The following is a 17,277-nucleotide window of genomic DNA, read 5'->3' on the forward strand; positions in this document are numbered from 1 at the left end:
TTAACTTCAGACACTCTTATGTAATTATATTAACTTTACCTCTATTAAATTTCATCATTCAGTTTATTATTCTTTTTGTGAAGGACTCCAACACTTATTTCTTTCCATTGATCTTGCTAGAAAAACACTTTCCCCTTTGTAATTAAATAGTTGCTCAGGGAATTAAATTCCACTCTCTGCTATTTTATCAAAGATACAAGTAAACCACGGGGAAACCCGATAGCTGGGAGGTTCCCATCCCCGATAGCAAATGACGCCGAGATGCCACTGAATGCCAATGCTTCCTGCTCTGCAGTTGTGAGATCTGTTGGGACCCACCTCTATTTCTCTCACTCTCCCTTATGTTTTGCCCACTCTTCTCCTGCAGCTGGAGAAAGAGCAGGTCTATGAGTGACTGTACTGGCATTTGTTCACCCAATGAATGGAGTCTATTTGGTGAGGGTGACTATCAGGGAGAGGCATGAAATTGCATTAGGGTAAGGGCGAGTGGCATTGGTGGACGGATAGATGGGAATGCAAGGAAGTGCATATAAAGAGAATGAAGGGTGCATTTGCAAGGTAAGTGTGTGTGAGGAGTGATGTGAGGGAGTAGGCTTGACAAGGCAGAGTGAGGGGTGGGGTGTGATTCGCACAGCCTGATGTAGGTGAATGTGCAACTGTACTCAGTCGGGGATTGCGGTGGGCAGAGGTCGGGGGTCGCGGTGGGGGGTCGGTCGCCGGTCGCGCTGGGGGCGCATTCGGGGATCACGGTGGGTGGAGGTCGGAGGACGGGGATCGGGGTGGGGGAGCGGTCGGCGGTCGGGGTGGGCGGAGGTCGGCGGTCGGAGGTCGGGGTGGGTGGAGGTCAGGGATCGCGGTGGCGGGCGTTCGGAGATCGCGGTGGGCGGAGGTCAGGGATTGCGGTGGGGGTTCGTTCGGGGATTGCGGTGGGGGGAGGTCAGGGATCGTGGTGGGGTGAGGGCGGGGATCGCGGCGATCGCCGTGCGCAGAAGGCGGCAATCGCAGTGGCCGGAGGGCAGCGATCGCGGTGGTCTGCAATCGCGGAGGTCAGCGATTACGGTGGGCGGCGATCGCAGCGAGAGCGGTGGGCGGCGATCACGGTGAGGGCGGAGGTCGGCGATCGCGGTGGGCTGAGGTCAGCGATCACGGTGGAGGGTGCGGTCGGCGGTCGCGGTGGGCGGAGATCGTAGGTCGCGGAGGGCAGAGGTCGGAGGTCGCAGTGGGCGGAGGTTGGAGGTCGGGGATCACAGTGGGGGGTGTGTTCGGGGATCACGGCGGCCCGAGGTTAAAGGTCGGCGATCGCGATCGTGGTGGGGGTGTGTTCAAGGATCATGGTGGGCGGAGATTGCGGTGATCGGGGATCGCAGTGGGGGGCTGGTCGGGGATCGCGGTTGGGGGGAGGCCGGGGATCACGGTTGTAATGTATATACCTTTAAGGGGGGAACTACTTTTTACAGCTCATGTATACTGTATTACCGGCAGTGACCACACCTGTATTTAGCACTGAGTAATAATCTGTACAGGCAGTTCCAGTGTGAGCCACGTTTAGTAAACACCTGTTGTACCGTTTCTCCTGCAGTCTGTGTCTTATTCTACACGGAAACAACATTGGCGATAAGGCAAGTTCGAACGTACCTGCAACTCTGCATCGCCTCCCGGGGATTTGTTCCTGGAGATCAGTGGATTGGAGGTCAAGGCCAGAGACTCGGGCGTCGACCACGGGCAACCGCCCAGTCATCCAGCAGAGACTCGAGAATTGCAGGGGAGGCTGTCGAGAGCCAGGCTTGGCTTTCCAGTCGAGGTGGTCCAGCGAAACGGGCAGGCAACAGGTAATGCGCAGACCCTTCCCAGACAGCGGCGGGCTAGAGCTGACCGAACGGCACAGCAAGGTGCCGAGCAGCGTCGACGGGGGTGAGAGAGAGAGGGCAGAGCGCACAGGGCGCAGCCGGTGTTCAGGGGCCGAGCAACATCGAAGAGAGGGAGAGAGAGATGCGCAGAAACCCACGAGGCGCCGCCATTGTCACGAGGACCGCCGAGAGCGGCATTGGCAGCAGCGCAGGAGAAGCGCACGAAACCTACAGAGCGCCGCCATTGCCATGAGAACAGCCGGGGGCGGCGTTGGCAGCAGCGGGGGAGAAAGGAAAACGCGGGACATGCCATTTTAAGCCATTGGGAGACGCCATTTTAAACCACACCCAAAATGCCGAAGAGTGGCAGTATCACCGCATTTGACAATGAAGTCGAAGATTGGACTACATATGTCGAACGAATAGATGTGTACTGCAAGGCAAATGAGGTGTCAGATGACAAGAAAGCGTCGGTATTGTTAAATTTAATGGGTGCAAAGACGTATGGTTTATTGCGAAATCTAGTAACCCCAACGAAGCCAATGGAAAAGAGTTTTGAAGACATAGTAACGATACTATAGGAACATTTATAACCCCACCCCGCTGCTGATAGCAGAAAGATTCAAGTTTCACAAACGGAACCAGCATAAGGATGAAAGCAATGCTGATTATTTAACAGAACTGCGCAAACTATCGAAACACTGCCAGTTTGGAGCGGGACTGGCAGATACCTTAAGGGACAAGTTTGTGTGTGGGCTTCAAAGTGAAGGAACCCAGAAACGGCTTTTATCTGAAAAGGACCTTACGCTGGAAAAGGCTTTCAGCATTGCGGTATCATATGAAGCAGCAGCACGGGGCGCTGCAGAGATACAACAGAGACTGCAAGAATATGGCACAAACGAAATTTCATATGGAACAGAGAAGTGCTATCACTGCGGCAGAACAACACACGACCAGAATGATTGCTGGTTCAAAGACAAAGTGTGCAGACAGTGTGGAAAAGTAAGACACATAGCACGAGTCTGCAGGTCGGGAAAGAAAACCAGCAATATGAAACCTACCAAAGGAAAGTACAAGAAGGTACATAAGATGACGGAGAATAGTTCAGACGAACAAAAGAGTGATAACGACTCCGAAAGCAGGGAACTGAGTTGTCTGAAACTACATAATGTGATCACAACGGAGGATCACCGAACCATTTGTGTCACTCTCAAGATAGCAGGAGTCCAGGTAAAGATGGAATTGGACACAGGATCAACCCTAACAGTCATAAACCGACGGGACTACAAGTGGCTATTCTCACACATACCATTGAGAGACACAAAAATTATTTTGAAGACGCACACGGGGCAAAAAGTCTCCCCCAAAGGAAAAATAAGGGTGACCGTTATATATAACGGTAAGGAAACACCAAAACTAGACCTGTATGTATTGCAAGATGGAGGACCACCATTACTGGGACGTGAATGGATCTGGAAAATACAACTGGATTGGCATTCCATACAGGCACTGACTGTGGCTGACAAAAAGGATGACGACGTCACACCTGGGCGACTGTCAAAGATCCTAACTGACACGAAAGAAGTGTTCCAGCAAGGACTCGGAACACTAAAAGGCATGACAGCGATGATTAAAATTGAAGAAAACGCAAGCCCAAAATTTTTTAAGGCCAGACCGGTACCTTAAGCGATCCGCCCAGCCGTCGAAGCAATGCTGGAGAGTCTGGAACGTTCAGGTGCACTGTCCAAGGTAGACTGGAGCGAGTGGGCTACACCCATTGTCCCTGTGATGAAAAAGTCGTTGAGCAGCACGCCTGGGGAACCAAGGAAGGTTCGCATCTGTGGGGACTGTAAGGTAACAGTGAACCCGGTCCTTCACACCGTACAATACCCACTTCCGCGGATTGAAGATATTTTCGCCTCGCTATCTGGAGGGAAACGCTTCACTAAGATTGATCTGGCCCAGGCGTATCTGCAAATGGAGGTAGAAGAAGCATCAAAAATATACCTCACAATTAGCACCCGTAAAGGTCTCTACCAATACAACCGGCTGGTATTCGGGGTAGCATCAGCTCCGGCTATTTGGTAGAGGGCAATGGAACAAGTCCTGCAAGGGATCCCAGGGACCCAGTGTTATCTGGACGACATCCTGGTCACGGGCGAAAATGACAGTGATCACCTTGCCAACCTGGAGCAGGTGCTCACTAGATTGCAGGAATATGGGCTCCGAGCTAACCGCCCCAAATGCGAGTTTTTTAGAAAACAGATCTCGTATTGTGGCCACGTTATCGATAAAGAGGGGTTACGTAAGTACCCAGGGATGATTGAGGCAGTAGTCAAGGCTCCAGCACCAGAAAATGTGTCACAACTGAGGTCATTCCTCGGGCTGGTAAACTACTACCATAAGTTCTTGCCAAATTTGTCTACAATACTACACCCACTGAACACCCTACTGCCATCTGGGGTGCCATGGAAGTGGAGTGATGAATGTAGACGAGCTTTCCAGAAGAGCAAAACACTAATCACATCGAACGAGGTATTGGCCCATTACAACCCAGCATTACCAATTCGGTTGGCATGTGATGTGTCACTCTACGGCATTGGAGCGGTGCTGTCGCACAAATTCTCGGACGGCTCAGAGAGGCCAATAGCCTTTGCGTCACGATCACTAACCTCAGCCGAGCGTAACTATGCCCAGATTGACAGGGAGGCCCTCAGCCTAGTGTGGGGAGTGAAAAAGTTCAATCACTATCTGCACGGGCAAAAATTCACCTTGCTGACTGATCACCAGCCTCTTGTCTCCATTTTTAATCCGAAGAAGGGTGTTCCGGTGATGACTGCGCAACGACTACAAAGATGGTCACTTTTTCTAGGGGCGCACCACTATGAGATTGAATATAAGGGCACGAAACAGCATGGAAATGCTGATGGGCTATCACGCCTGCCACTGCCTACTGCGGAGGAAGCACCAGCAGTGGATCCTGTCGAAATATTCCACTCGACTATAGTTGAATACCTACCGGTAAATAACGCTTGTATCAAAAAGGAAACCCGAAATGACCCGACACTGTCTCGGGTATATGATTTGACGGTGAAGAGATGGCCAGCACATGGCGGACTCACTGTTGCCAGCATTCTCGACAAGGAGAGAACAGCTGTCAGTGTGCTGGGGGACCTTGATGTGTGGATCCCAAGTGGTAATTCCACCCAAGTTAAGGGATAGAGTGCTCAATGAGCTTCATGAGGGTCATCTGGGAGGGGTAAAAATGAAAAGCCTAGCCAGGGCTTATGTGTGGTGGCCGGGAATTGATAAACAAATCGAGGACCTGACGAAGAGCTGCTCAGGATGCCAGAAAGTCCAAAATACACCACCACAGGCCCCTCTACACCCATGGGAGTGGCCCTCATCTCTATGGCAACGGGTGCATATTGATTTTGCTGGTCCATTCATGGACTCAAGGTTTTTAATAGCCATGGATGCGCACTCGAAATGGCCTGAGGTCATCAAAATGTCCTCCACCACCACGGAGAAAACTATTGCAGTTCTACGGACCATTTTTGCCAGGAATGGCTTGCCAGAACAGATTTGCTCCGACAACGGACCACAGTTTGTGTCCGAAGAGTTCCGGAGATTCTTGAAAAAGAATGGGGTAAGGCATTACACATCCGCCCCGTATCATCCAGCCACAAATGGATTGGCTGAGAGGTTCGTACAAACCTTTAAGAAGGCAATAAAGGCTATGTACAATGACAACATTCCGCTGCAGCACAAGGTGGACAATTTCCTGTTCGCCTACCGGAATGCAACACATGCAGTCACCAACCAGGCCCCAGCCATGATGTTCTTTAACCGAAGGTTAAGATCTCACCTGGATTTGCTCAGACCAAACGTACGAAGAGATGTTGAGAGTAAGCAATTCCAGCACATCCATGAGAAGCCAACAAGGAGCTTCAATGTAGGGCAACCAGTCTTGGTCCGCGACTACTGAACAGAAAAATGGCAGCCAGGAACGATATGCACACGGCAGGGCCCACTAATGTACACAGTGGACATTGGGGAGAGCATCGTGAGACGCTATGCTGACCAGATCCTAGAGTCACTGGAAAAAGTCAACCCCATGCCTCGCCCATACGTACCTGGTGATGAACCCAACGTACAGGTCGCATCTACCCCAGAAACAGTAGCATCGCAAGCTGATGAACCAACCGACGACAGCGGGCCAGAATCGCCTCCGCACCAAGAGCAAGACACTCAGGAAAAGCGTTATCCAGAAAGGATCAGGAGGCCTCCCCAAAGACTGAATATATAAATAGACTATTTTCAGCTAATGTTGCATGTTAAAAGTGTTAATTGTAATTAGTTTGATATTTAATTGTTAAATGAGTGTTATGGTACTGTTAATCTAAAAGGGGAGGAATTGTAATGTATATACCTTTAAGGGGGGAACTTCTTTTTACAGCTCATGTATACTGTAGTACCGGCAGTGACCACACCTGTATATAGCACTGAGTAGTTATCTGTACAGGCAGTTCCAGTGTGAGCCACATTTAGTAAACACCTGTTGTACCGTTTCTCCTGCAGTCTGTGTCTTATTATACACGGACACAACAGCGGTGAGGGGAGGAGAAAGAGTCCTGGGGAGGTGATTGGAGGCCTCGTTTGGGGAAACGACGGTTTCCAATCGCAGGGGTTGGGTTAGACTGGTATCCAGAAGGTAGTTATAAAGCCACTTACCTCCTGGATGTAGCAGTCCCCACCTCAGTTTAACTGCCGGGTTTCAGAAGTTGTGTGAAGCCCGTCCACAGGCAATTAAATTCAAAATGGAGGGGAAAATAGAGGCGGCCAGCCTCATTACAATATTTAACTTGAGGTAAAACCTTCTGGGAGCAGATTGGTTGCCCGCCATCAGGTTCATGGGATTTGTCAGTTTTTTGTCCCATTAATTTCTCCAGTACATTTTCTTCACTAATATTAATCAAAGTTCCTCACTCTCATTTCACCCTTGGTTCCTTACATTTCAATTATGTTCTTTGTGCCTTCTACTGTGAAGATAGACACAAAATATTTGTTTAATGTCTCTCTCCAGTTTCTCATTCCACATTACATTTTCTCCCGTCTCTGGCTCTAAGGGATCCACATTTACTTCTGCTAATCGCTTCCTTTTTACATACTTGTAAAAGCTCTTACAATGTGTTTTTATATATTTTGCTAGTTTACTCTCCTATTCTATTTTCTCCCTCTTTATCAATCTCCTGGTCATCCTTTGTTGATTTTTAAAACCCTCCCAATCCTCAGGTTTACTACTCTTGTTGGCTACACTATAAGCCTCTTTGTTTAATCTAATACTATCTGTTAAGTCTGTGTGTTCTAGTTATTGTTAATAAGAATCACTGCACACAGACCACAAGAGTAAATTCAACAGGTCTTTACTAGTCGGAGGTCAGGCTGAACTGCCCAATAAATCATTACACAGCACTTATATACCGGTGTGGTCACCACCGGTATTACAGTATACAGCAGCCAAGATAAAGTAGTGCATCTCTTAAAATAGTTCTCTTAAAGGTGGAATGGTTACATACACCACAATCCTCCCTTTTTAGCTTAACAGTATATATTCCCCATTAAACATAACACAATAACATATATACACAACTTCATGTAAAAACAGTTCACAGATTCAGTCTCTGAGGAGGCCTCCTGATCCGAGACGGATAACGCCTTTCAGGGGTCTCTGGTTCTCATTGCTGGGGTGACTCATCTAGTTGATCCCCTATGGATAGGACATCATCATCAGGTATATTCACTCCTGAGGTAGATGCTTCAGGTTCACTAACTTCATCCACGGTTGTCTCTGTCGTAACCATGGGCTCGACCCTTGTTCTCGATCCCACCAGTTGGTCAGCATGACGTCGCATTACATTTTCACCAACATCTACCGTGTACATCAGGGGTCCTTGTCTGGCCCGAATTGTTCCAGATTGCCATTTCTCGTTTTTATAGTCCCTGGCTAACAACGGTTGTCCTATTTCAAAACTCCGAGTGGGCTTGTTATTGATATGCTGGAACTGTTTGTTTTCGACTTCCCTCCGCACATTTGGTTTTAACAAGTCCAACCTGGACCGCAACCTCCTGTTATAGAACATCATGGCAGGACTTTGGTTTGTTGTTGCATGGGTGGCGTTTCGATATGCCAGTAGGAAATTGTCCACCTTGTGTTGCAGTGGAATCTGATCTTCGCTCATGGCCTTTATTGCCTTTTTGAACGTCTGTACAAACCTCTCGGCCAGCCCATTCGTAGCTGGATGATATGGGGCAGAGGTATAATGTTTCACCCCATTCTTTTTCAGGAATTTCTGGAATTCCTCTGACACGAACTGTGGTCCGTTGTCTGAACATATTTGCTCTGGCAATCCATTTCTTGCAAATATCGTTCTTAGCACCGCGATCGTCTTCTCCGAGGTAGTGGTAGTCATTTTAATCACTTCTGGCCATTTAGAATGTGCGTCCACCGCAATTAAAAACATGGAATCCATGAATGGACCAGCAAAGTCAATATGTACACGTTGCCATGGGGTTGAAGGCCATTCCCATGGATGCAGCGGTGCAATTGGAGGTGCATTTTGGACTTTTTGGCACCCTGAGCAGCTTTTCGTCAGATCCTCTATCTGTTGGTCGATACCCGGCCACCACACATAAGCCCTAGCAAGGCTTTTCATCTTGACTCCCCCCAGATGACCTTCATGTAGTTCTTTTAGAACTCTCTCTCTTAACTTAGGAGGGATAATCACCCTTGTTCCATACATCAATGTTCCCTGACAGATGGGCAGCTGTTCTCGTCTTGCTGAGAATGCCAGTAACAGTGGATCACCATGGGCTGGCCATCCCTTTACTGTCAATTCGTAGACCCGGGACAGTGTCGGGTCATTCCTAGTCTCCCTTTCAATATTTGCATTGGTGACAGGTAAACATTCGATGATGGTCGAGTGAAATAACTCCACCGGGTCAACCGTCGGTGCCTCCTCCTCAGTAGGTAGTGGCAGGCGCGACAGCCCATCAGCATTACCATGCTGCTTTGTACCTTTGAATTCTATCTGATATTGATGTGCCCCTAGGAAAAGGGACCATCTCTGGAGCCTCTGTGCTGTCATCACCGAAACACCCTTCTTAGGGTTAAAAATGGATACCAACGGCTGGTGGTCTGTCAGCAGTGTAAACTTCTGGCCCTGCAGGTAATGATTAAACTTCTTTACTCCCCACACAAGGCTGAGAGCCTCCCTATCTATCTGAGCATAGTTGCGCTCAGCGGAGGTCAATGATCTGGATGCAAATGCGACTGGCCTTTCCAAGCCATTTGGCAACTTGTGTAGGAGTACTGCTCCAATACCATAAGGAGAAGCATCACAAGCTAAACGAATAGGTAGCGTTGGGTTGAAGTGAGCCAACACTTCCTCTGAGGTGATCAAGCCTTGCTTTTGCGAAAGGCCTTCTTACAGTCCTCGCTCCACCTCCATGGTACTTCTTTCTGCAAAAGAGCATTCAGCGGGTGCAGCACCGTGGATAGATTTGGCAGAAACTTATGGTAATAGTTAATCAACCCTAGGAACGACCTCAACTGGGATACATTTTCCGGAGCGGGAGCCTTCACAACAGCTTCGATCTTGTCAGGTGACTTGTGCAGCCCCTCCTGGTCAATGACATGACCACAGTACGAGATCCGTTTCTGAAAGAACTCACATTTCTGGCAATTAACTCGAAGTCCATATTCCTTCAATCTGGTGAGCACCAGTTTCAAATTTGCAAGGTGGACTTCTCGTCATCTCCTGTAATCAGGATATCATCCAAGTAACATTGAGTGCTTGGAATTCCCTGTAATACCTGCTCCATGGCCCTCTGCCAAATTGCTGGAGCCGAAGCCACTCCAAAAACCAGTCTATTATATCGATACAAGCCTCTGTGCGTGTTGATTGTGAGATACTGGCGCGACTCTTCCTCAACTTCCATCTGTAAGTACGCTTGCGCCAGGTCTATCTTGGTGAAGTGTTTCCCGCCAGACAATGAAGCAAAGATATCCTCAATCCGCGGAAGCGGATATTGCACCGTGTGAAGCACCGGATTAACCGTGATCTTGAAGTCTCCACAGATGCGGACCTTCCCTGGTTCCCCTGGCTTGTTACTCGATGAACGCTTCATGACGGGAACAATGGGCGTGGCCCACTCACTCCAGTCCACCTTAGACAGTACTCCTGAACGTTCTAGCCCTTCCAGCTCAGCTTCCACAGCAGGTCGTATCGCATAAGGTACCGGTCTGGCTTTGAAAAATTTTGGGTTTGCATGTTCTGCAATCTTGATTTTTGCCGTAATTCCTCTCAGTGTTCCCAGTCCCTGTTGGAACACCTCTTTAGCCTCATCCAATATTCTGGACAATCGTTCAGGTTTGACATCTTTTTTTCTGGAATCTACCATTATTGCTTTTAGGGAGTGCCAGTCCATATTTATTTTCCTGATCCACTCCCGTCCCAGAAGTGGTAGACCTCCCTCAGGTAGTACATATAAGTCCATTCCTTGGTGTTCTTTGCCCTTGTGTACCACCTTGACTTTTATCTTTCCGATGGGGTATACTCTTTGCCCCGTGTATGTCTGCAATACTATCTCCGTATCCCGTAGGGGAATATGTGTGAATAACCTTTTGTAATCTTGCTTATTCATGACCGTCAATGCCGATCCAGTGTCCAATTCCATCTTCACTTGGACTCCTGCTATCTGAAGTGTGACCCAGATAGTTTGTAGGTCAGCTTCCTTACTCACATTGTGAATTCTCAGACTACCCAGTTCCTTGCTGTTGGAGTCTGAATCCGAATTCTGTTCATCCAAACTCTTCTCAGCCACCTTATGTACCTTTCTGCACTTTTCCTGCGGTGACTTTTTGTTGCTGGTCTTCTTTCCTGACCGGCATACTTTAGCTATGTGACCGAGCTTGCCACATTTTCTACATTCCTGATTTTTAAACCAGCATTGGTTCTGATCGTGTGTTGTCTTTCCACAACGATAACATTTCGCTGTACCCAAAGCCATTTGATCTACGCTGAGTACCGTTGCCTTCAGCTGCATTTCCGCAGTGCCTCTCGCTGCGGCTTCGTGCGATGCTGCAATAGTGACAGCCTTATCAAGTGTAAGATCATTCTCTTCAAGCAGCCGCTTTTGTGTTCCTTCATTCGACAATCCACACACGAATTTGTCTCTCAGTGCCTCTGTCAGTCTTTCCCCAAACTGACAGTATTTAGCTAGCTTACGCAGTTCAATTAAATACTCCGCGTTGCTTTCCTCTTTCAGTTGCGTTCTCGCATAAAATTTAAATCATTCCGCTAACATCAGCGGTGTGGGGTTCAAATGATTTCTCAGGACAGCAACAATATTAGCGAAAGCCTGATCCGCCGGTTTAGCTGGTGATAGAAGATGCTTCAATAGCCCGTATGTCTTCGCACCCATTGAGTTTAGTAAGGTTCGTGCTTTATCTTCATCTGATATTTTATTTGCCTTACAATAAATCTCTATGCGTTCTACATACGTGGCCCAATCTTCAACATCGGGATCGAAATCGTTGATGTTACCACGCTTAGGCATCCTCGCAATCTTCTTGAGAAACAAAAAGAATTTTTTTTTTTTTTTTTTTCAAAATGGCGGTTTCACGCGCTTGTCTTCTTCCCCCGCCGATGAAAATGGCGGCTTCCCGCATTTGCCTTTCTCCCCCGCTGGCTGTAATGGCGATTGCCGTATTGCTGCGTTCGCCCTCCCCAGCGGTTCTCAAATCGTGCCTCCCAGCCCCTCTTGCAGTCCGGTCCTTTCCCCCGGCTGCGGCTGAGTTCTCCGCGTTTTTTTTATTATTTTATCCCGCGCCTCGCGGCCTCGGTAGCTGCCCGGCCTTTTTCCCTGGTCGCGGTCGAGCTCTCTCTCGACGCTGTTGCGTCTCCCAGCCCGCTTGCAGCCCGGTCTTTTACACCGGCTGCGTTTGCATTCACCGCGGCTCCCGTGCCTTACGCTGCCCCAGTCTCAGCGCCTCTGGCCCCGACTTCTGTCCGGCTCTTTTCCCCGGCCGTGGTCGAGTTCTCCACCCTTATATCCTCCGTTTTTCCCTCCCCTACTTCACAGCCAACATGGCCGACTTGCTGCTCATCGCTGATCGGCTTACCCACCACCGTGATAGAAGGGATGATCACTGCCTGTTGCTGATGGAAGGCTTCGTGTCAGGATTCTTCCTTGCTCTTCAGACCCGAGTCTTTTCTCAGCAGGATGATGAGGGCGGATGCCTCTTCTCGACGCCCGTTAAACTGCCTTGGATATATCTCTGCCACAGGGTAAGATCGTCATCGTCGCCACTGTTAAGTCTGTGTGTTCTAGTTATTGTTAATAAGAATCACTGCACACAGACCACAAGAGTAAATTCAACAGGTCTTTACTAGTCGGAGGTCAGGCTGAACTGCCCAATAAATCATTACACAGCACTTATATACCGGTGTGGTCACCACCGGTATTACAGTACACAGCAGCCAAGATAAAGTAGTGCATCTCTTAAAATAGTTCTCTTAAAGGTGGAACGGCTACATACACCACACTATCCTTAACAAATTGCCAAACGTTGCAGTCATTATTCAGCTCCAATCCCTGTCCAGTATATTCCAACCACCATTTAATGGTGTGGTACTTTAGGGCCTGAATATTACTTTCCACCAGAATTACGGCTGTGGATCCCAGTATTGATTATTGTGTCTGTAATCTGGAACAATTGTGCGTAATTTCATATCTAACATGATTGATTTCAGAGAGATTGTTAAAGCTGTGAGACCCTGGTTGATATTTTTACCAGTTCTGGTTTACCTGACTGTGCAACCTCTGAAACAGGCTTGTCTTGTACATGAGCCATGTGTCCAAGGATGGAGAAGATGGCAAATCCAGCAAACACACTCGTAGCAGAATTAACAACACAGACAATGATGGTATCTGTGTAGCAGTTGTTGTGGAATTTGTTGTAGGATGACAGTGTTATTAAAGTGCCCCAACCCACTGAGAGGGAAAATAAAATTTGTGTTGCAGCATCTTTCCGGACCTGGTAAATAGAAGGTAGAATTAGTCAGCACCGGGAGATTTCAATGAATATCTTGCCATAATTTTGATTTCCCTCTTAAATGTCACTGTGTTAAAATGAAAGAACCCACACACATGGATTGATAAGATATTTAGCTGAAATTTATATTATTTAATCTGTTACAAGAGACTCCTCAAATCTAGCTCCCCAGACACCCTTCATTTCAAAGCCTTTCAGACCCAAGAGCTAAACCCAGAAAAGAGTCCCCTGAGTCAGCTGCTACGGAAACTAAGTACTCAGCCGGACCCTGACCAGCCCCAGACCAACACAGCCGCCCAAACACCAATCCGAGTGAACCAAATCATTAAAAAATGCAAAGAAACCTACCTGGAACATTGGAACAAAATAACCGAAAGCCAAAGCAGATTAGAATGTTACCGGGCCCTAAAAAGAGAATATAAACTGGCAGACTACCTCACGACCATCAGAGACACAAAACAGAGACAGACCCTCACCAGGTACAGACTAAGCGACCACCAACTGGAAATTGAAAAAGGCAGATACAAGAAATCCTGGCAGCCTAGAGAGAATAGAATATGCGATCAATGTCTGGCTGGCGAGGTTGAAACAGAAATGCATTTCCTCCTAAAATGCGAAAAATTCAACACATCAAGAAACATATTATTCAACAAGCTAAGCCAAACAACCCCAGATTTCAAGGAATTGGATGATCTGTCAAAATTGAGATTAGTCCTAGGAGAAGGAGACAGACCATACCTTGGGGCCAAATATGTAACAACATGTCACAACCTGAGGACTGTTTAAAATTAAGACTGTTTAAAATTAATATTGAACGTACCAAATGAAGTACAAAGACTGTTTAAAATTAATATTGTTTAAAAGTAATATTGTATGTACCCAACAAATGTCAAATCGATTGACACCTACAGAATGTTGGAAAACTGTACCTTTTTGCTATGTAAGCTTTGGCAATATGGTTCTCTGTAAACTTTCATGCCAATAAAGCATTTTAATTGGAATTGGAATTGGACTGCAAAGAAGAAAGTTTCAAAAAGCAGCCATTGCACCTCATCATTTTACCCCACGTCATCCTTTCCATTCCCATCATGTCCCATTCTATCTCACACCATCCATCCTTTCCCATCCAATTTCATCACATCCCATACTATCCAATCATATTTCATCCCATTCTATCCCTTTCAATTTGCTAACATCTAGATGTCTAAAGTCATAAATTAACCATTAGTCCTTATCCCACGGACTCAGTTAAAACTTTCTCCCGATTCCCTGAAGCAAAATAAAATGACTGAAATCTTTACTGTACGTGAACTACAATCCAAAAGCAACACTCAGGCCTTTAACTGAATATCTTAAAGGCCCAGGAGATAAATAAGCAGAAACATGAAAGAGTTTGACTGAAAATTACAGCTCGAATTCTGTGGATTATCCTGGTGTGTTTACCTCAGCTTCAGACAGTTTGGAGAAGTCTGACTGGCTTCCAATGTAGAATTCAATTCCTTTATAGGCTCCCTCCAGGGTAACTCCTCGGATCAGAAGTATGGTCAGAACCACATAAGGGAATGTCGCCGTGAAATACATACCATGGAGAGTGGCTCGTTAGATTTTCCTGTATTGCTGGTACAATATTTACAGTATTGAATCCAATTGAATAGAAAACTAATAGGATTGTAATCAAAGCAGAGAATGAAGCGGAAGACAATTGGAGGATTACTAACTACATGAAGGGTATTTTTTTAAAATTTGTTTATGGGATGTGGGCGTCGTAGCAAGGCCAGCATTTATTGCCTATCCCTAATTGCCCTTAAAAAGGTGGTGGTGAGCCACCTTCTTGAATCGATGCAGTCCGTGTGGTGAAGGTACTCCCACAGTGCTGCTAGGGAGAGAGTTCCAGAATTTTGACCCAGCGATGAAGAAGGGACGGCGATATACTTCTAAGGCAGGATGGTGTGTGACTTGGTGGTGTGTTCTCATGCATCTGCTGCCCTTATCCTTCTAGGTGGAAGATCTCGCGGGTTCGGGAGATGCTGCTGAAGAGGCCTTGGCGAGTTGCTGTGGTGCATCTTGTAGATGGTACACATGGCAGCCACGTTATACCAGTTGTGGAGGGAGTAAATGTTTAAGGTGGTTGATGGGGTACTAATCAAGTGGGCTGCTTTGTCCTGGATGGTGTCGAGCTTCTTGAGTGTTGTTGGAGCTGCACTCATCCAGGCAAGTGGAGAGTATTCCATCACACTCCTTACTTGTGCCTTGTAGATGGTGGAAAGGCTTTGGGGAGTCAGGAGGTTAGACACTCACCGCAGAATACCGAGCATCTGACCTGCTCTTGTTGCCACAGTATTTATGTGGCTGGTCCAGTTAAGTTTCTGGTCAATGGTGACCCCCAGGATATTGATGGTGGGGCATTCGGCGATGGTAATGCCATTGAATGTCATGGGGAGGTGGTTAGACTCTCGCTTGTTGGAGATAGTCATTTAACACTGAGCTGCATATTGTAACTGAACTTAAATAGCACAGAATTATTCTAACGTGTTGATATCTCATAGGTGGAGAAACAACGGGGTCGATTTTCCTGAAGCTGTCGGGAAGAAGGCGGGACTACAACTTTCGGGTTTTAGACCCGCCTACTTGGACGTCCGGCCAATCCGCGCGATTTTCCCTTGATTGACCTTGTTGAGCCCGCCCAGCGGGCTCAGCAGGCCAATTAAGGGCCACCCGGCAACAGGTGATGTCACAGACTGCAATTTCATCTGTCAAGAGTTCTTAACACATGAAATATCAGTGTTTCACAGCGGTTTGAAGCTGTGAAACACTGACAGTCCGGGTTCTAACATGAGTCCTTCTGCGCAGACTCAGTTAGAACTCACACCGGCACTCAAAGCTGAAGGCTGCCACTTTTGACAGATCGCAGCCGTTCAGCTTTAAGTTCCGGCTGAGTGATGGGCTCCCGACGGCTACAGGAAGAAAGGCTTTTAAGGTAAGTACAGGTAAGAAAAAATTATTTACACAGTTTAGACACACCAAACTCACTTACCTTTGCACTCATGCACCCATCACTCACCTGAGCACTGACATCGCGACCCCTCCAAGCCCTTCAGCCCGACGGCCCACCTGCTCTAACCTGGCGTGGTTTGGAGCCGTTGGGAATCCCACACGAAACCCCCCAAAATAGGGATTAGGCTAAAGACTGCCTGTTAACAGGCAGTTAATTGGCATTAATCCCTTCCCGCCTGGTTTCGGCGGGTCCCAGTGCAGGGCGGGTACCCGCCGCCTCTGAAAGTTGCGTGGAGCGTGGTTTTGGGCGGGATGGTGTCAGGACCCCCGAATTTGGGATTTCCCCCCCCACATGCCTGAAACCCCGCCTGACGGCTCCATGAAAATCGACCCCAACATATTTAAACAGGAGAATAGACAGAGTGTGATGAATATATTTAACTCCTCATATTTACTCCCAGACAAATCTCATTTCAATCAAATAAAACCATGACCCTAATCTGCTCACTCACTTAGCCAACCCTGCCCAGCCTTCCAGAGCAATTGGAAATTCACCAAAAGTCCTGTATCAGTGATTGAAACCCTTAGAATGAGGGGCACATTTCAGGGGTTTGCGGAATTGCTGCTGTTCTTTCACTCAGGAGAAAGATCTTCAGATCTCACTCAGGCCTGCAGTGCTCATAAATTATGGATCTCACTCTCCCCAAAGAGTCACTGTTAACATCACCTGTGAGATAAGCCAGCCCACTTCACAAATGATTCATAAATTCTAGTTTAATTGTTGAGGAAGACCTGTAATTTGTCACCAATCATTTTACCTTTCCTGAAGATTTGATTCCTTTTGATAACGCTGCCCCAACTACCAGCCAAGCCAGAAGCAGACAGAGAGCTAAATGCCAGACTATCTCCCCAGTCTCATCCATTGAACTTGTACGACGTAAAGCCACTTTACTAAATAAAATAACAACAGAAAACATCTTATATAAGGATACAGTTCATTACACACAGTCACTATTAGATACAATGCATCAGAGTATTTAGTCAAATATAAATGGATTTGAACAAAATCCAATTTAAACAGAATCAATTCTACTTTTAGAAGTGAATTGTTACCAAGAATTGAGATTAAATTTGATATTCTTAATGAATTTTTCTCTTTTTATTGTTTTTTTAAAGCCTAAAGCTTTGTTTAAACAGGGAGCACTGATGAGATTCCCTGGAGAGCTGATTTGAAGGAGTTCCTGACAGTGCTTCATCGACTGCCTTACAAAGCACTGTTAAAACTCCACTCATTTCCTCCAAATTAAAGGTGTTACT

General features: G+C 47.1%; 1 protein-coding gene across 1 annotated transcript in view; it reads right to left on the reverse strand.

Moving 5' to 3' along the window:
• LOC147124920 (sodium- and chloride-dependent neutral and basic amino acid transporter B(0+)-like) overlaps positions 1-17,277 on the reverse strand; it is a 617,991-nt gene that overhangs the window by 405,712 nt on the left and 195,002 nt on the right. The window contains exons 10-12 of the mRNA XM_085988400.1: positions 16,777-16,911; positions 14,410-14,548; positions 12,720-12,948 (exon numbers count right to left, since the gene is read on the reverse strand). Coding sequence (XP_085844526.1) covers positions 12,720-12,948; positions 14,410-14,548; positions 16,777-16,911 — 503 coding nt within the window. The remainder of the gene's footprint in view (positions 1-12,719; positions 12,949-14,409; positions 14,549-16,776; positions 16,912-17,277) is intronic.

Source organism: Somniosus microcephalus, chromosome 1 (assembly GCF_052327205.1).
Source record: "Somniosus microcephalus isolate GS21.2 chromosome 1, FLI_Smic_1.0, whole genome shotgun sequence".
In the NCBI taxonomy this organism is placed as follows: Eukaryota; Metazoa; Chordata; class Chondrichthyes; order Squaliformes; family Somniosidae; genus Somniosus; species Somniosus microcephalus.